This window comes from Protopterus annectens, chromosome 2.part2 (genome assembly GCF_019279795.1).
Source record: "Protopterus annectens isolate FY-2018-M chromosome 2.part2, PAN1.0, whole genome shotgun sequence".
NCBI classification, from domain to species: Eukaryota; Metazoa; Chordata; order Ceratodontiformes; family Protopteridae; genus Protopterus; species Protopterus annectens.
The window spans coordinates 34,745,910-34,766,395 of NC_056730.1; the positions used below are offsets into that span (position 1 = coordinate 34,745,910).

At 44.0% G+C, this 20,486-nt stretch overlaps 1 protein-coding gene across 2 annotated transcripts in view; it reads left to right on the forward strand.

Annotated features, from left to right (window-relative positions):
* The window catches only part of CDK7 (cyclin dependent kinase 7), a 614,495-nt gene that overhangs the window by 364,211 nt on the left and 229,798 nt on the right, over window positions 1–20,486 (forward strand). For both annotated transcript variants that reach the window (XM_044063718.1, XM_044063719.1), the window contains one exon: window positions 6,417–6,535. In XM_044063718.1, the coding sequence (XP_043919653.1) occupies window positions 6,417–6,535 (119 nt within the window). The remainder of the gene's footprint in view (window positions 1–6,416; window positions 6,536–20,486) is intronic.

Below are 20,486 nucleotides of genomic sequence, written 5' to 3' on the forward strand. Positions count from 1 at the left end.
AACCCTCTCCTCCTCCAAACAGGTTCAAATATATGTGAGAGATGCAACTGTTTAGCCAAACTGGAGGCTGAGCTCTCTCATCTCAAAACTGGTGTAACCAGTCAGGAGGAGAAGGTAACCTCACACAACATAATTCCAGTATCACATAGTCCCACCACATCAGCAAACCAAACGCATAAATACACAAAAACATACTCGGAGGCTCTAAATAAAAATCTACCTAAGCAACAGAGACCTCCAAAGCAGACATCCAAGCAAACGCTACCTCAAAACAAAACACACAACACATAACCCACAAAGTCAGTGTGCCAAGCAGCCACAGCCCTTAAGGCTGAATAACACACCTGATACTCTTGTTATAGGTGACTCTATTGTCAGACACACTGACGTCCCACTCACCAAGCTGAATAAAGAGAAGGTCACAGTGAGCTGCCTGTCGGGTGCTAGGATCCGACACATAGCATAGCACTCAGGTCACTCCAAAGCAAATACAAATATGACTTAGTCATTGTACATGCTGGTGTGAATGACCTGAGATGTACCTCCCTGGACTACATGAAAAGAGACATAGAGGAGCTCTTTGATCATGTAGCCCAGGCTGGTATGACCCTGACCTTGAGCAGCATCTTACCCTCACCTAGAATGATGCCACAGTACAAAGACAAAATGATCGATTTTAACAATTGGCTAAAATTTTGGTGTCATTCAAAGGGGATCCAGTGTCTGTCAGCCTGGGATGACATGCTCGACAAGCCACGTTGCTTCGCTAGGGACGGCTTGCACCTGTCACCACTGGGCTTTCGGATATTGGCAAAGGCTCTTGCCACCCCATAGGGCCTTTTTAGGCAAGGCTCAAAAGTCAAACCCACCCCATAGACAGCACAAGGAACAAGAAACTAAGGGTAATGCTGCTAAACGCCAGAAATCTTAACCTCAAGATGCATGCACTCGAAGCTCTCCTCAGTATGGAGAACATCGATATCTGTGCAGTGACAGAAACCTGGTTCAAGGCTCCAGAGAGCACCCCAGCACTACCAGGCTATACCTCATATCATGCTTTTCGGCCCCAAAACCCGGACCGAACCACAAAAGGAGGGGGAGTTTCCATATTTATCAAGGATATCCACACCTCCAGGTTAGTGGCATTGCATGAAGTATCGGAGACCATCCATGTGCAACTAACAGTGGGCAAGACTGCTTTTCAGTTTATAGCATCCTACAGACCACCCTCTCAAAGTCAGGAATCCCATTCGGCTTTCCTGAAAACATTGGAGAACATGAAGCTCTCTCCGAACACCATTATATTGGGCGACTTCAACTACCCAAACATTGACTGGAAGCACTACTCAAGCCCCAGCACCTTAGCCCAAAGATTCCTGGAAATTATAAACTCAAATGCTATGGAACAACTAGTCACCGCTCCCACAAGAGGGGACAACATACTAGACCTGATCATTACCAACATGGGGACTCTATGCTCCACACCAGAAGTATATCCCTCATTGGTAAGATCAGACCATAAATTAATTTCACTGGATGTCCACATCCGACCCCACCCCCAGCCCAGAAAACCACGGTGAAAAACTTCTCAAAGCGAACTTCTCACTTCTCAAAACCGAAGTGGAATCCTTCAAGGCCCCAGGGCCAGTGGAAACTACAGCCCAAACTGCAGAATCCTATATAAATGCATTTTACGGACATCTCCAGGAATGCATGGATCATGCTATCCCAAACAAAACCAAGACCCAATCATCCAAAGGCAGGCGTCCAGTCTGGTGGACCCCTGCCATAAATAAACTGTACAACAGAAGGAGGAAGCTACTACATGATAGAGCAAAATCCCTAATAGGGAAGGCATCTCTGATCAGTACTAGCAAAAAATTACGATCCCTCATAAAATCCTCCAAGGCCAGCTTCGATAGAAAAATTGCACAGGACACCAAAGACAATCATAAGACTTTTTTCAGTTATGTTAGAAGCCTGGGATGCAACTCCCAGACTTGTTCTGAGTTGATTCTAAACGACAAAAAATACACTGAACCCACAGACATCGCCAATATCCTGGCAGACAGGTTCAGTGCAAACTTCTCCCCCCCCAAAGAGCAAGTATCTATCCCGGCAGAGGGCTGCCTCCCCAACATCTCAGATGCTCAGGTGAAGGCTGCCCTCTTTAAAGCAAAAAACACTGCTTCCATGGGACCTGATGGCGTCCCAGGTTGCGTCCTACATGAACTACAAGAGGAACTAATCCCTCAAATAAAACAGCTATACAATCTCACCCTCACTACAGGATATGTGCCCACAGAATGGCGTACAGCAACAGTGGTCCCACTCCACAAAGGTGGAGCCTCTACGGACCCTGGAAACTATCGCCCCATAAGCCTGACTAGCTTAGTCTGCAAGGCTATGGAGAGGATCATCATGGAGATCATAAACAAAGACATTGGGGACCTACAGACACTAGATCCTACCCAGTTCGGCTTTGTCAAGAGCAGATCCTGCCTTTTGTACCTGGTTGACTTCTTTGAAACGTCACCAAAGCCATAGATGAAGGGAAGGTAGTCCACACAGCCTACCTGGACCTTGCAAAGGCATTTGACACAATACCCCACTCGGGCATCATAGATAAGCTATCCAGCTTAAATATAAACCCCTATGTCACAAGATGGGTCGCAAACTGGCTCAAAGACAGAACCCACAGAGTGAGAGTTGCTGGAGCCTTGTCAGACTCGAAACCGGTCACAAGTGGCATCCCACAGGGTTCTGTCCTGGGACCACTCTTGTTCGGTATATACTTTTCCGAGGTACAGGCAAAGGTGGGAGGACTATGGCTCGCCAAGTTTGCAGACGACTGCAAACTGGGCGCCATAATCAACTCTCCAGCTGACACAAACATCCTTCAAAAAGGTCTCACAGAGACAGATAACTGGTGCCAGCGCCATGGCTTAAAGCTAAATGCCAAAAAATGTATAGTCATACCCTTTGGCAAAAACAATGTGCCCACAAATTACCACATAGGCGGAAACCCATTAAGTACAGAGAAAGTTATTAGGGACCTGGGACCCAAGTTGATGGCAATCTCTCCTTTGAAAACCACATTGCCAAAGTGGTTAGAAAGACCTTCTAGATAGCCCACCACATCACGAAGGGTTTCACATCTAGATCAAGAGAGGTAATCGTGCCCCTTTATTCATCCCTCATCAGGCCCATCATAGAATACAATGCCCCTTTAGGGATGTACCTTACCCGACACCTGCAGCAATTAGAAAGACCCCAAAAGTATCTCACCAAGAGGATCAAGGGTCTCAAACAGATGCCATATACTGCTCGGTTAAAAAAACTCCAGCTCTACTCAGTTGCATACCGCCTACATCGAGGCGATCTATGCCTGACATACAAAGCTATGTCAAATCCAGAATTAATGGACATGCTCCACCTCAGTAAATCTAAAACCCTTAGAGCCACACGCTCGAGGGACTTGAACCTCAGCACAGAAATGAATAGAACTTGCTGGAGGGACAGGTTCATAACCCAGAGGCTCCCTTCGCTCTGGAATAGAATTCCAGTTCATGTGAGGCAGAGCACCTCACTGAACCTCTTCAAGAAGAATCTCGATAAGTGGATGGGGGATCGTAGGTTTGTCCCAGGGATTACTCCCGTGTCACTATTAGACAGAGGCACAGTAAACTAAACCTTAAAAAGGGCACAGTATGCTCAAATCAAGGGGTGGCGTAAGCCATACAGAATCGGGCTAGGCTTATAATTGCCCCAGGGCAGATAGCCTAGTATGAACCTATGAACCTATATCTGGGAGTTGCCACCCAGATTCCTGACATAACTAAAGAAAGCCTTGTGATTATCTTTAGCGTCTTGTGCAATTTTTCTTTCGAAGCTGGCCTTGGATGATTTTATGAGGGATCGTAGTTGCTTGCTAGTACTGATCAGAGATGCCTTCCCTTTTTGGGATTTTGCTCTATTATGTAGTAGCTTCCTCCTTCTGTTTTATAGCTTATTTATGGCCGGGGTCCACCAGACAGGTGGTCTGCCTTTGGAGGAGTGAGTCTTGGTTTTATTTGGGATTGCACGATCCATGCATTCCTGTAGGTGTCCATAGAATGCGTTTGTAAAGGATTCTGCAGTTTGGGCAGTGTTTTCCACTGGCTCGGGGGCTTTAAAGGATTCCACCTCGGTTTTGAGAAGTGTGAAGTTTGCTTTTGAGAAATTTTTCACTGTGGTTTCCTTGGCTGGGGGTGGGCACGGGATATGGATGTCCAGTGAGATTAATTTATGGTCTGATTTTACCATTGGGGGTTTACCTCTGGTGTGGAACATAGAGTCCCCATGTTGGTGATGACCAGGTCCAATATGTTGTCCCATCTTGACTACCTCCACCCTTCCTTAGCTTTGGGAATAAACCCAAATGTGATGACTGAAACAGTGAAACGCGAAGAACATAGTACAGTTGTGTACACTTACCATAAATGTAGCTATTAGAGTGTATTCACTTTTGCAGCCCCCTTACTTCTACCTGTCTTTTTTGTTTGGCTTATCTTATACCATGTGTATTTGCTTTTTGCTGGGGCTGTTCCATACCATGTAATTGCTTCCTATTTTGGGGTCACCTGACATATGGGGCAAGAAAAACTGATGTAATGGTGTCGATTGCATGTTTTATACCCCTGACGACCTGACGTCATGGAAGAAGCGACAGCATCTGACGCAGAAATCCCAAGACTGTGGTATTCAGGCCGGCTGAGGGCTATCTGCAGGCAGATAACCCAAATGTGATGACTGCAACAGTGAATACACTCGAACATCTACATTTATGCATGTCCTGCAGTCCTGACCTTCAACCAGATGAAGCTGTTGCAGAAGAATTTCAGTAACACCCTCCTCCCTAGGGTCAGCGGGATGGCACTAGTTGCTCACTGTAATCCCTCTTAGGCCTTTCATTGTCCAGATCTCACTTAGTAGTCCACAGTCATTTGTCATAGTCAGGACTGAAACCTCTGTATAGTAAAGTCAGCCTTTCCCCAAAACTGTTGGCATTGTAGATTGAAATCTGCCATAATATCTGCAGACTGGTCCCATTTTTGTATCTTTTTCACAAATTGATCTAAAGAGTTGTTGCCATGTTGCTCAGTTTCTTCTGTAGCTGGCTGAGTCACCCATTTTATTCAAAACATATAGTACACTTTCCACGTGTATGCAGAAGATGTATAGGAAGTAAAAAAAAAAAAAAAAAAAAAAAAAAGGCCTTTGTTACTTCATTTTGAAATGTAGACAAACTAAAACATATAAAAACCAGATACCCACAAATTGCTTGGGCAAAAATCGAAAAAAAAAACAGTCCAAAACGACAGTTCAGTGAAGCAAGTAATCCACTTGGGTCGAAAAAAACAGTTTTAATTAAGCGCTTTTCGTCGCCACAAATAGGGCGACTTCTTCAGATTAAAACTACTAAAACAAAACACCATGTACAAATAGTGTTTCACTTATTGCAACAAGAAAATCATGTGATGTAATTAACAAATCACCATCTTCAATGCATTATCTAACTAATTCAATCAGTATAGTATTTACAATCCTTTTTTTTTTTTTTTTTTTTTTTTTTTTTTTAACGAGTACGTCATGTTAAAAACATCAAACTCATTTGTGCAGCACGAGTTAGAAAACACACTTAATGTACAATAATTCAAGACGTTTAGATGTTCAAAAAGGTTTAACAAAAGCTTCGATCTAAATGTCTAGGAATATCAAAGCATACCTAAAAGTATCAAAAAGTTTCTGAAGTTATCTGAAAGTGTCACACAGTATCAAAAAGTGTCTAAACCTGTATCACGAGGTATATCAAAGAGTGCAATAAGTGAAACACTATTTGTACATGGTGTTTTGTTTTAGTAGTTTTAATCTGAAGAAGTCGCCCTATTTGTGGCGAGGGAAAGCGCTTAATTAAAACTGTTTTTTTCAACCCAAGTGGATTACTTGCTTCACTGAACTGTCGTTTTGGACTGTTTTTTTTTTCGATTTTTGCCCAAGCAATTTGTGGGTATTTCATTTTGAAATATGACTTCAGTAGTAAAGTCAAGAAGGCACCACCGTTTAGAATGAATGCAGTAAAATACATCTGTAATATAACTAGGTTTTTATCTGTATTTATCTACTTAGTTGCAAGTAATAACCTGAATTTTTTGTGTGTATAGATAGCATTTTAGCTCAAGTTTGCTTTCTCCTTAAACCATATTTGTAAATAAGCTTGAAAATGGGTGAACGAGTAACTACTCCATGTTTAAATGAATTTTAGTGACCATCAAGGATGCTACTTTCTTGAGTGAGCCCTGCCAGGGGAACACATTTAATGTTGAACAGTGTTTATTTTCTTATTTTTGGAACAAATTATGGTATATTCATTTTAGGATATGAAACCCAATAATTTGCTGATTGATGAAGGTGGGGTCCTAAAGCTGGCAGATTTTGGACTGGCCAAGTCATTTGGAAGCCCAAACAGAGTCTACACACACCAAGTGGTAACACGGTAAGAATTTTCCATTATAGTTTTTTTTTTTAACTCATTGCATCCTGGTGAAGCTTCCAGGAGCCTCTGCATTTACATCCTACTGATGTTTCTAGGTGACTGGTACAGCCTGCTCATATTTGCATTAATAATTTCAAAAACATGCCACATACAAGCTATTGAAAATTGTTGTCTTAAAGCTTGTGTGATGGGCAGCACAGCTGCTTGGATATTTGACCACTGTCTAGTGCTGTTATTGTTTACATACTACTTATTTGTATTGTCATAATATTCATAGTTTTCTAAATATCTCCATGATTAAGTAACGTAAACTACTGCTTAGCCTCCTTTGAAAACTCACAGACAAAATGTGTCTGACAGTCTATGTAGCTTGAGTGGTTACTGATGTATTATTATTTATTTACTTTTACAAAATATTACACAGTTAATATTGACTGCATTTATTATGGCTTATAAAATTCAGTTTTAGACCTGTGAACTAATTAACACTACCACTGTAAAAATGTGTGCATGCTGAACAATTTGCAATTTACATTTCTTTAGTAACCCTCATAGCTCCACAGATATAAACTTTTTATTTAAAAGCTGAGGCCATAACTTCGCTTTGTTAAAAAAAAAAAAAAAAGCTGAGGATGCAGTCATTGGGAGTTAGAGTATGAACTTTGAGAACTCCATTGCAGTGAATTACTTAAGAGTTGAAATGATCATGTGACTAGCAAAAATTGTTTTTGTAGGGTTCAGTGAAGAAAGTGATGCATATAGGAAGCATGCTTGTTGACCTGTAACTGTAAATTTTCTACATTTGACTGTAGGTGATGCTTTTACCCTTGCCTTTGTTTGGAGTCTGAGGATGAAAAGACTGAGACTCAGTTCACTTGCCTGATTAAAAGTGAATAAAACAATGTAACATTTGAGAAATAACGTTTAAATAGGTGAACAAAATGAAATTTAAAACAAGACCAAAAAGAAAACGGCACTGGACCTGACATGACATACCCTTCTCGCTGGGTCTTATAACTGGTGTAAACCTTTCCTCCAATCACATTTTTTCTCTGATCCAAGTGTGGGGTGTTCCACATTAACATGTGTTGTAATAGTTATGTAGATCACGCACAGACCCTGGACCTCGCATTTCATCCCCCATCTCACCTTTCTGCTGATGTCCTTCATGGATGCATCTGCAGTCATAACAACTGGGTTGTCCTGTCGTCAGGCAGCCCTTCGGTCGGCCGGATTCCAAAGTCCGGGTCCGGCTTCGGCTGATGTCGCACTTCACCCGACGTCATCTCTGCTGGTCTTCGGGTATAAAGGCATCAGCCGACGCCATTTTCCTCAGTCTTTCTTGCCGCGTGGCGCCCGAAGCAGAAGCTGTTCGCAAGTGCCGGTCGGTCATATCTAGAGATTACTACTTCCGAATACTACTTCGAAGACTTCTAAAAGCTAAGTACCCCGTTGGGGACTCTTTCTTGCCTCAGCCGATGTCAGAAAAAGTCAATAACTGTTTAACTTGTGGGAAACAAATACCTCATAAAGATTTCCACTCTTACTGTTTGCCTTGTTTAGGCCCAGACCACGACGTAGCAGCCTGTTCAGCCTGTGCCTCATTCAACCGGCGACGCTTAGGCGTCGGTCGGAGTTTGCTGAACAGTTTTTCGGCTCAGATTTTGCGTACATTATGCCGCCGGATCCTCCGACTACCCAGATTGTTAAAAACACAAGAAAAGACCGACACTCGCGGTCCGCGGTTTCGGCGAAACCATGGTTAAGCAAACGCGAGTGTCTCGGTTTCGGCGAAACCGAGAAAACTGATCAAAGCACAGCTGAATCAATGACTACTACTGAGGCTCCTGCTACCTTACTTGAATCGGCCTCAGAAATCTTACCTACAGTGGTTACTAGTGACTTATCAGACACCATCCCTTTGGATGTCTCTACCCCAGCACGTGGTGCTGCTAGGCCTCCTGCAGCCATGTCTATTAAGGCCTTTACCAGGGCTAAAGCAGCCAAATCTACTAAATCAGTGCCTGTTAAACCCCCCTCAACTAGGCCCACTTCTAGTTCACAAATGCTTACTCTGGCAGAAGATTTAATATCCTTAATTAGGGGATCTCAATCTCACCCAGACAGGGCCTCTCAGCCCCAGAAAGAGACCTAGAGCAGAGCCCCCCGAGCCTGTGTCCTCTGATGATTCCGCGGAGGACTCAGATATTACAGACCAGCCAGAAGCTCATTTCTCCAATTATGAAGACTCAGATGCTGAAGAATCCATTCCAGCTGCTTCTCCACCAGAAGAATTCTCCTTTGGGGAAACCTTACATGCCATGCGAGAACAATTCCAATGGCAGGAACAGGATTTCTCAGATTCCAGAAAAAGACTTAGGACTTTTCTGCACCTCCCACAACACAGGCCTTTAGCTATACCTCCTGTCCTCTCTGTTGTGGGCGATGCATTTAATGATGTCTGCACTGCACCAGATTCCTTACCTCCAGCCCCTGCCAAACCCGACAGATTTTACAGGGTTCCAGACACTCATCACCACTTATACAAGGCCCCACTTGCAGACCCCGAAACTATATCCCAGGGGCCTAAGGCAGTAGCCTCGACCACAGCAAAAACCCTATTCCTTCTCAAAGGGAAGCCAGGTCTTTAGACAGATGGGGCAAAAAGGTTTACACCTCCGCTACTCTCTCAGCTAGAGCTTTAAATTGTCAGTTTCACATGATACAATACCAAGAGTTTATGCTTGATCAGTTAACTAAAAAGCTATCCTCTGATGACTCTATAGATAAGAAATATATATTAGAAATGGTAAATAACATACAACAGGTTAGTAACCATTCCTTAAAATGTGGCTATGATGCACTGGAGGCTTCATTTAGATCAGCCATGACTGGCACAGTGATAAGAAGACATGCATGGCTGAAGGAACAGGTCTTACCGGATCATGTTAAAGCTAAGTTATTAGATGCACCTATGGATAAGGCCAGTTTGTTTGGTACACCTGCCCAGCAGGTAATGAAGAAAATGGAAGAAAAGGCAAAATCTGTGCAAACGGTTAAAGATTTCTTGCAGGTTCAACCCCCAAGGTTTAGCAGGAACTGGCCTGCCAAAAATTGGTCCTTTCCTGACTCCACAAGATCCCAAAGGGGCAGGAATAGACGTCCCAGAGGCAGAAATCAATCCAGAGGGGGTACCTACAGAGGACGACAGTGGCAAGGTAATAACAGAGGCACAGACACAGCCACTGCCACTACAACAGCACAGTGACTTGATTCTAACTCCGCCTACCAGGGAACAAATAGCAGCACCATTAGGCGGAAAATTAACCTTATTTTCAAAGAACTGGCACTATATCACAAAAGACAAGTGGATTCTGCAAACCATAGACCAAGGATACCGGTTCCACTTCCACACTTTACCAGTCAAAAGAGGAATGCCAAACCTGCCTCCAAATCAAAAAACAGAAGCTCTACAGCAGATAATGCAACTAGCAAAGATGAGAGCTGTGGAAAGAGTGCCAATAACAGAACAAGGCAAAGGATTCTACTCCAGACTATTCCTAGTTCCAAGAAAGGAAAAAAGCTGGAGACCTATTCTCGACCTGTCCATCTTAAATACATACATCATTGTCCCAAAATTCAAAATGCTGACCCTCCAGCAACTTCTTCCCATGCTGGGCAAGGAGTGCTGGCTGGTAACTCTAGATCTCAAGGAGGCATACCTGCACGTCCCCATACGACCAATTTGCAGAAGATACCTCAGATTTCTTGCAGGATCAGAGCACTATCAATTCTCAGCATTGCCCTTTGGCTTATCTACTGCCCAGAGTATTCACAAAATGCCTGGCATCAGTAATCGCCACTGCAGACTACAGGAATCCAAATTTATCCATACCTGGACGACTGCCTGCTACAGGGGACAACAAAAGCAAGCTGACAACAGATTTACAAAGGGTCATTTACTTGCTACAAGCACTGGGATACACAGTCAATTTACAAAAGTCAAGGCTGATACCATCCCAAACAAGGACATTCTTGGGCGGAATTGGACACAGTAAAACAAATGGCATTCGTAACTCCAGAAAAACAAAAAGAACTGCCTCTTTACTTCTTGGCACTAACAAAACAGAACAAGCTAACAGCAAGAAAAGTTCTACAGGCCTTGGGCTTCATGGCATCCTGCATAATCTTGGTTCCACATGCCAGACTACATATGAGAAAACTACAGTGGTACCTAAAGAATTTATGGTCCCAACACAGGCACAGCCTAGAAGCAGAAATTCCTCTAATCCCATGCCTAAAACAGGAGTTCCTATGGTGGGCTCAAGCATGCCAGTCAAATCCAGGCCTACCCTTTCACAACTATCAAGCAAGCCAAACCATCACAACAGACGCCTCAGACCTAGGATGGGGGGCTCACATGCTGGACAAATGCGTACAAGGATTGTGGACACAGGACCAGCTCCATCTGCACATCAACCTAAAAGAAATGCTGGCAGTAAAACTGGCAATCCAAAAATTCAGACCATTCCTCAAAGCAGGACATTTGATGATAAGGACAGACAACACCACAGTCATGTGGTACATCAACAAACAGGGAGGCACGCATTCATACCCCCTATGCAGAATGACTTTGGACCTTTGGAACCTGGCTCAGCTACAACATCCAGTTACAGGCAATATTCGTACCAGGAAAGGAGAATACTCTAGCAGACATGTTAAGCAGAACCACCTCGGATGCTCACGAATGGATGCTACACCCGGACATCTTCAAGGCCATCTCAAAGAAATGGGGAATGCCACAGATAGATCTATTTGCTTCCCCTCTCAATCACCAACTCAAAAAATTCTGCACAAGGACATTCCACCCACTTGCATGGAAAGTGGACTCGCTCTCCTTCAGCTGGAAAGGTCTGACAGCATATGCATTCCCACCTCTTCCCTTGATACACAAGGTATTACTAAAAATCAAGGAGGAACGTCCAAGGATAACCCTGATAGCTCCAAACTGGCCAAGACAACACTGGTACCCATTGCTGAGGAGCATGTCTCGGGACAAAATGTGGTCAATACCCCTGATGCCTTTGATAACTCAGAACAACTACAGCATCATGCATCCAAACCTAAAAACGTTGCAACTGACTGCATGGAACATCACATAGCAGCAACTAATCCAGAGCTTTCCCAAAGGGTTAAAGACATTATCCTTGAAGCCCGCAGACCTTCAACAAGAAGGAACTATGCAGGAAAATGGAAAAGGTTTGTCATTTGGAGTGCTGAAAGAGGAAAAGATGTGTCGAATATAGACATTGCTAACATTCTGGAGTATTTGGCAGAGCTTCTACATACAGGCCTGTCCTATTCCTCCATCAAGATACATGCATCAGCTATTTCAGCAGAATACAGCTTTGATCCACCTGTCTTTTCACATCCTTTACTCAGGCAGTTCCTCAGAGGGATCAAGAATGTAAAACCTCCTAGGAAACCACCATTGCCAGCTTGGGATTTGAACTTTGTGCTGGAAAAGTTGACACTCGCACCTTTGAACCAGCAGCAACAGCAGACCTGCAGCATCTATCGTGGAAAACTGCTTTCCTACTGGCAATAACCTCAGCAAGAAGGGTTTCTGAACTTCAGGCCCTAATGGCAGTACAACCCTTCCTAATCTTCCACCAAGATAGTGTCCATGAGGACTAATCCTACATTTATGCCTAAGGTGGTATCCAGAGTTTCTTTAAACCAGGCAATCCACCTACCTACCTTCTTCCCAAACCCACAAAACAGAGGGAAAGAATGCTGCATACCTTGGATGTATATAGACAGCTACGCTACTACCTGGACAGAACAAAAAGTAACAGAAAAACTGACCAGCTGTTTGTAGCCTATGCAACAGGAAGGGAAGGAAAAGCGATTTCCAAACAGACAATCTCCAAATGGATAGGAAATTGCATACGATTCTGTTACTCCTTTCATGGAAAACCAATTCCACAGAACATAAGGCCTCATTCTACAAGGGCAACAGCCACTACCACAGCCTTCTTACGAGGAGTGGCAACCAAGGACATTATTGAGGCGGCTACTTGGACCTCCGTGCATACATTTGCCAAGCATTATAATTTACCTCTGTATTCCAGATCCCGAGCAGGGTTTGCCACTGCTGTACTGCAAGGGATCCTAACCACACCATAATCTATTCTTCCTCCTCCCTAGTTGGCTATGGTATTCTACCCAGTTGTTATGACTGCAGATGCATCCATGAAGGACATAGTACAGTTTTGTACCTACCATAAATGTAGATGTCCGAACTGGATAGCATCTGCAGTCAGGATTACCTCCCTCCTTCCCTCTGTCGTACTCCTAGGGTATTTACCCTCCTAATAGCTAGCTGGGGGGGAGTCTCTTATGGTGTATTTGTTTGTATATATGTACATACATGCTTATTTTTTGTGTTTGCCTTCTATCTTTTTGGAAACATTGGCATTTACCCAAAATTTAGCCTTCCAAGAGGGCAACTGGCATCTGGGGCAAGAAACACTGAGGAAAATGGCGTCGGTTGATGCCTTTATACCCGAAGACCAGCAGAGATGACGTCGGGTGAAGTGCGACATCAGCCGGACCCGGACTTTGGAATCCGGCCGACCGAAGGGCTGCCTGACGACAGGACAACCCAGTTGTTATGACTGCAGATGCTATCCAGTTCGGACATCTACATTTATGGTAGGTACAAAACTGTACTTTCTGCATTATTCATAGTTTGCATCTGATTCCTAACAGATGTCTGAAATGTTCCTAATGTTTGATGCTCAAACCTAGACTTACTAAGTATTTGGCTACCATATAATGAGGGGAAGAGCTTGCACCACCATTATTGATGCAGTATGAGAGAAGAGCACATCCTGAAGCACTACCATAAGTTCTAAGGTTTGAACCCAGACACCCACAGAAATCACAGGTAGAAACTTCTGGTCTACCTTAGCACCTGTTATATAATGGCAGTTAACAGTTCTCATGCTGGGATCGGTGGGGTGGTCCTACCTGAAATCACATGTTTGTGTTGAAACACTTTCAGAAGGTTGGTGTAGGTATCATTTACAGCCCTTCTGGAGGCAAGTCTTTTTTTTTTCTAAAATGACCTCTTAGAAAGCACTTCAGCTTATAGAGAGAGGGTTTGTCTCCCTGCATTGGAGGTTGGTGGGGGGGGGGACACAGCAGCAGAAACTGGGTGCTTCCAGGCTGCTGCAAAAATGGAAACTTAGATGGATGTCTCCACATGGCAGGAATGACCTAAGGAGATTGTCATCAGGTTTATCACATAGCCTACTGTAGTTTTGACTATGCAGCTGTTTTAACTTGGAACACTGGTTCAGGAATATGCTTGCGTGCATTGGCTTTAACTGTTTTCTCTTAAGAAGGGGCACTGAAAATCCATTATGGGTTCCCAGTTCAAGTGGATATTTTCTTTATTCAGCCTTCTCAGGATCTAGCAGATGTCTTCCTTAAGAGGAAACAGATTGTCACCACTGTGGAGGGCCTGTCTGATTTCTATTTTGCTTCATCTACCTCTTTTGGACCTGGACAACCTTAGAAGAGGAGAACATCCTTATTCAAACTGAGGTAGGTGGTCTTGGCCCATTCCATACTAGCTGATGTCACCCAAGACCATGATCCCTTCAACCAAACAGTCATTTTCTTGTGTCTCATCTGCAGCTGCCTTTAGGGTGTCTTTTCTAAGCTTGCAGCAGTATAGAGAGCGATCACCAGAGACCATAATGGTCTGGACATTGTTACAGTAGGCAACAGCTTAGAGCCTGTAGATTATCCCCCAGAAAAAGCTCCAGTAAAAACCCAGGTTGTCTCAGGAGCTTCTGGAACAGGTCCGGACTTTGCAACTCAAAGAAGCTGTACAGGCCACTGCTTCTTTTGCAAAATGATAGGGTTATACTTTCATTTATTCCTCATTTCCATGATGTACTGGACATCAGCAATTTCAGCAAACGCATCCGGTATGTCAGGTTCTCTAGGGGTCAAGCCCTTTCTGCCACTGCCACTGCCACGTGAGGTAGTGTTTTTGGATATGGTGGACACCTTTTGCCATGTGTGACTACCTCCCTCCCCTGGATTTCCTCTGGGTGAACCTTGCTTCCATGGCCAATGTGCTGCTTTTTGTTCTTTCTTTATTTCCCAAAGTGTTTGCCAGTGTGGTGTCCACAGTGGTCAGTGCCATACAGAAGGAGAATTTCCACTTGTTTCCATAACTTGATTGGCTCCTGATGTCTGAATTAACAGACTTTCTAGAAATGTCCTGCAGTAAGTATTTCCATTGTTGCAGTCCTTGCTGTAACCATAAACAGGGAGATATCCTGTGTTATCCTGTTGCAGAAGATTACCTTCAGTAGCACAAAGCTAGGCACTGTCCAGTGCAGGTTGTTTCTGCAAAGAGGGCACCTGAGAGGTCAGGTCTTTTGCATCCTGCATAAATACATAGTGGAGTGTTCAAGCTAAGACGCTGCATTTTTCTGGGCCTCACAGCTGCCACAGCCTTTTATAATGCTGTTTACACTCTTATGTGTCTAGGCATTGCACTTGAACTATAAGGTGCCAGTGACTATAACGATACTAATTTTTCAGAACTGTTCTCTTGTATCTGACTCTTGTCAGCAGACACCAGAATATCCCAGGATCATGGTGGGCATCCTACTCCTGTAGTCAAACTAATTCCGTATCTTGATGGCAGTTGCTTCACTGGTGAGGCAGGGAGTTCACCTCAACTTCTCCCTGGTCCATTCAAGGAAAGTAGCCCTCCTGCAGGGGGAGCACCAGATTAGACATTTGGACTTTTGAGCAGTTCTACCTACCCAAAGATATTAGAAAGCTATTACTTCTTGTGCCCTTTCTTGTTCAGTCATACAACCACTCCACCATGTGGTATCTAAACAGCAAGGGCATGCAGTTTGAACCCTCTACAGAGAGGCATTGTGCATGTGGAAGTGGACCTTGGACAGATGCATCATGCTCTTAGCTGTTCCCATCCCAGGAGGGGTGAATGTGTTTGCATATTTTATGAGACACGTCAGTTGTCTCCTGCAGTTTTGAATTTGGATGCTATGTCTGGCTTAGATCTCCCACAAGTAGCCATTCCAGAGCTCAGTGTAGTCACCACTTGGGAATGCAGGGCTCCCATTTTTTTCCTTAGTGTAGCAGGGCAAGGTGTTTTGAGAATTGACCCCAAGAGTCCTGTGCAGACTTCAGTCATTCCTGTTGATGTCATGCCTCGAAGGAGCAGAGTTAATTTTTGTCAAAGCTGTGGTGGCTGAAAAGGGCTTGGTTTCAAGGTCAAAAGTCCCTGTCAGTGCAAGAAACCCCCTCAGTCCTAGCCATGAATGATCCCCCTGATTGGGTTGGCAGCAGAGTCTACTTCAGGGCCTGACTCTTGACACAGACTATCTGATCCTGCCAAATCCCTCAATTGTTTTTGTCTGTTTAAACATTTAAATAAGCATTGACCAGGTTAGTCAGCTGATTTAAGGCCTATTTTCAGTGGATTTCCAGAAGCATTATCTGGTTAAATGACATGCCTCAGAGTTGCACAGTAGGCAGATGCAGACTAAAGAAATCAAAACCAGGACAGCGGGAAGAAGCTCATTAGGAACTTATTACATTAATCCTTCTGAGCTAAATGTCCGACAGCACTGGTCTTTGATGTGATTGAGACTTTCAGGAAGATTTCCACTCACCAGGTTTATACCCTCTAGTGGCAGAGGCTCTTCGTCAGGGCAGAAGTACAGCTGATGCAACCTCACTTGGTCAACTTACTTGTAATCCTAAACTGTCTGAGGCATTACAATTTGGACTTGTGGTATTCCAGGGTCAGAATACATATATATGCTTTGCTGTGACCTTCTGCAGGACAGGATTATGGTACAGCACCATTTGGGTATGTAGTTCCTTAAATGACTTCTGTACTTTAGCACAACTTTCAAGAATCTTACCTTTCCCCTTGGTGGGTCTTCATGACTGACCAGCTTGCCTGTCCCTGTTTCAAACCCACTTGTTCCAACAGCAGTGACGTTTGCATCTTGGAAATTATTTTACTGTCAGGCAGCTGCGTTGTAATATGCCAATCACTTATCTTAACTGGGCTTACCAGTATCTTATGTTTTACCCATTTCAGAACCTCCCCTAATTTCTTCTATTTACTGGAATAGTTTGAGACTTCATGGATGTTCTTCGTGTTTCATTGATGCAATCATCACATTTGGGTTATCTGCTTGCAGTAGCCCTCAGTCGGCCTGATTATCAAAGTCTTGGATCCTGCGTCGGTTGCTGTCTCATCTTCTGTGACGTCAGGTAGTCAGGGGTATAACGCATGCAGCCAACGCCATTACATCAGTCTTTCTTGCCATGCGGTGCCCGAAGTGCCAGTCGGCCGACTGCTGAAATTTTCATTTTCGAGTTCCAGAACCAAAATCTTCAACTAAAGCTAAGCACCCCATTGGGGCAGCTTTTTCTTGCTCTAAACCGATGCCAGTAAACGTCAATAATTGTATTTCTTGTGGAAAGCAAATACCTCATATAGATTTTAATTCGTACTGTATTCCTTGCCTAGGCCCTGACCACGATGTATCTCACTGTTGGTTTTGTACCTTATTTAAACCATGAACTATTCGTCGTCGGTATATTTTCGTTTCTAAATATTTTGGTACTCTGTTCAATTATCCAGATATGTTTTCGGTAAGCCACCCAACTACCGACATTCCAAAAAAAAACGCAAAGATAAAGACAGAGACAGGCCGCCTAGGTCCAAAGCTGCCGACAACGCTTCTCCTAAGCTAGTCGCCATTTCGCCGGTACTCAGTGAAGCGCTTTCACAGCCCCTGATACCCGCTACTTCAGATTCGCAGGCCTCTTCTGAGACCCATTCAGAGTCCGATATGCCGCAAGATGCTTCGGCTGTGGAACCTGCGGATGTCTCTACCTTGGATGGGTCCAGAGCCGCTGTGCAGGCACCGGCTTCTGAGGGTGTATTCAGGCTTACTGACGCCATCTTCTTCTTCAAGGCCTAAAACTCAAATCATGTCTAGAAAACCGACGCCCAGACCGCATGGTCAGGCCTCTATGCCTAAAAAACAAATTATAAGAATGGCAGAAGACCTTATTACTTTAATCAGGGGAAGCCAACTTTCCCCCTCAGAGAGAATTTGCTTATGATACGTCTGACCAGGATTCTGAAATTTCTGTTTCCTGTGATGACCAGGATTTACCCTTATCTACCTATGAGGATTCTGATGCAGAGGACTCTATTCCCTCTGCTTCTCCCCCAGAGGATTTTTCTTTTGGTGAAACCTTGCATACTCTTAGGGAGCATTTTCGTTGGGAAAGCCAGGATTACTCTGACTCTAAAAAGAGGCTTAGGAATTTTTTACTCCTCCCCCAACACAGGCCTTTAGCTATCCCTCCTGTGCTAGACATTGTTGATGTTGTCTTTTCGGAATCTAGCTTGGCCCCTGACTGTCTACCTCCTGCTCCCAGAAAACCTTATAGATATTACCTGACTCTCACAAGTTCCTTTTTAAAAATCCTACTGCGGATCCTGAGACCATTTCACAGGAACCCAAGGGGGGCAGTAAGCCTACTACTGCCAAAAATCCAAACCCATCTGATAGAGACTCCAGGACCCTGGATCGATGGGGTAAGAAGGTATGCACCTCTGCAACCTTGGCCATCAGGGCCATAAATTGCCAGTTTCATATGTTAAAGTATCAGCAGCATATTATTGGATTGCTTAAACAGAAAATTATGTTGATTCCTGATTTGTGCTGAAAATAAGGATTTACAGGATCTAATGCATTCTGCTGAACAGGTTGGAAAACATACTTTGCAATGTGGTTTTGATTCACTAGAGGCATCTTGCAGGGCTGCTGTCACCGGGTCTGCACTTAGAAGGCATGCTTGGCTTAAGGAGCAATCTTTGCCAGATCATGATAAAACTAAATTGCTGGATGCTCCCTTAAATCAGGACCACCTGTTTAGCAACAAAGCAGAAGAAGTTCTTAAAAAGATAGAGGAAAAAGCTAAATCTATGCAAACTGTTAAAGATTTCTTACAAGTACAGCCTCCACGATTTAGTAGGCATTGGCCCTCTAAAAATTGGTCCTTTCCTGCCTCTTCCAGGCCTTCTCAGTTCAAACCCAGAACCAGCAGAGCACCCAGGCTTCAGTCCCAGGGTACGCACAGGACTAAGCAGTGGAGAGCTCCTACTTCCAAATCAGGGAGTAGTAAAACTTCCAAGCACTTCTCAACTGACTGCTCCTTTAGGGGGAAAGATTTCTCTGCAAGCAAAAAAACTGGGAACTCATTACCCAGGACAAAGGGGTTTCAAATATAATTTCCCAAGGATACAGATTTTACTTCCACATGTTACCAACCCCAAACGGTTGGCTGGATCTACCCTCAAATCATTGGGCAGAGGCTCAAAAGCAAGTACTCTCTCTCTTAAGATTAAAGGCTATTCAAACTGTACCAGAATAAGAAAAGGGACAAGGTTTCTACTCAAGTCTTTTCCCGGTACCCAGAAAAGACAACTGGTGGCATCCTATCCTGGACTTTTCTATCCTAAACACTTTTTTGGTGATTCCAAAGTTCAAGATGCTAACTCTTCACCAGTTGCTTCCCATGCTAGGCAAGGATGCCTGGTTGGCAGCACTGGATTTAAAGGAGCCTACCTGCACATCCCAATCAGGGAATCTTGCAGAAGATACCTACGCTTCAAAGCAGGCTTCATGCACTATCAGTTCTCTGCACTGCCCTTTGGCTTATCTACTGCGCCCAGGGTATTCACAAAGTGCCTAGCTCCAGTCATTGCATTTTGCAGGCAAAGAAATATTCAGATATACCCATACCTGGACGATTGTCTTAATTCAGGCAGCAATACAATTGAATCATCTGACATTTGTACAAAAAATGCTAACTTCTCTGAGGTGCACCAAAAATGAAAAGAAATCACATCTGGTACCCTACCAACAAATTGTATTCCTGGGAGCAAGCTTAAACACAACTTCCCAGATGGCTTCCCTCATGCTAGAGAAACAAGTTCATTTGACAGCTTACTTCAAACTTATGGCCACAACAACCATGCTATCTGCAACACAAATACTGCAAGCCTTGGGGTTCATGGCCTCCTGCATTCTTCTAATTCCATATGCAAAAATGCATATGAGGAAACTACATTGGTATCTAAAAAGCCTGTGGTGTCAACATTCTCAGGATCTAGAATCAATGATCCCTATCATACCTTGTCTACAGATAGAGTTCCCTTGGTGGGCAGAGGCCTGCCACCACAACAAGGGACTGCCATTCACTGTACCCCATACTGCCCAAACCCTAACAGACTCATCAGACTATGCATGGGGTGGCTCACTTGGCAGGGCAGTGCATTCAGGGCAAATGGAACCCAAGTCAAATTACATATCAGTCAAAAAGAAATGTTAGCTGCACAATATGCTCTGACAACCTTCAAGGACCACATTCTTCCCGAACAATTATTGGTAAAGACGGGCTACACCACTGTTATGTGGTACATAAACAAGCAGGGGGGAATCCACTCCTACCCTCTCTGCAGGCTAGCTATGGCTCTATGAAACATAGCCTTGAGCTACCAAGTGCGCCTACAGGCTCAATTCCTGCCAGGAAAGCTAAATACACTGGCAGACGACCTAAGCAGAAATCTCATGGACCCACACGAATGGAAACTGGAACCAAAGATATTCAACATGTTGAGAAACAAAGGGCGGAGCCCAGAGATAGACATGTTTGCCTCCCCCCAGAACTATCAATTGGACAAATTCTGCACAAGGACTCCCCAGGAACAAGCTTGGAAAGTGGATGCCCTGTCCTTCACCTGGAAATACTATCAGTTTATGCCTTTCTCCCTCTGCCTCTCCTCTCCAAGTTA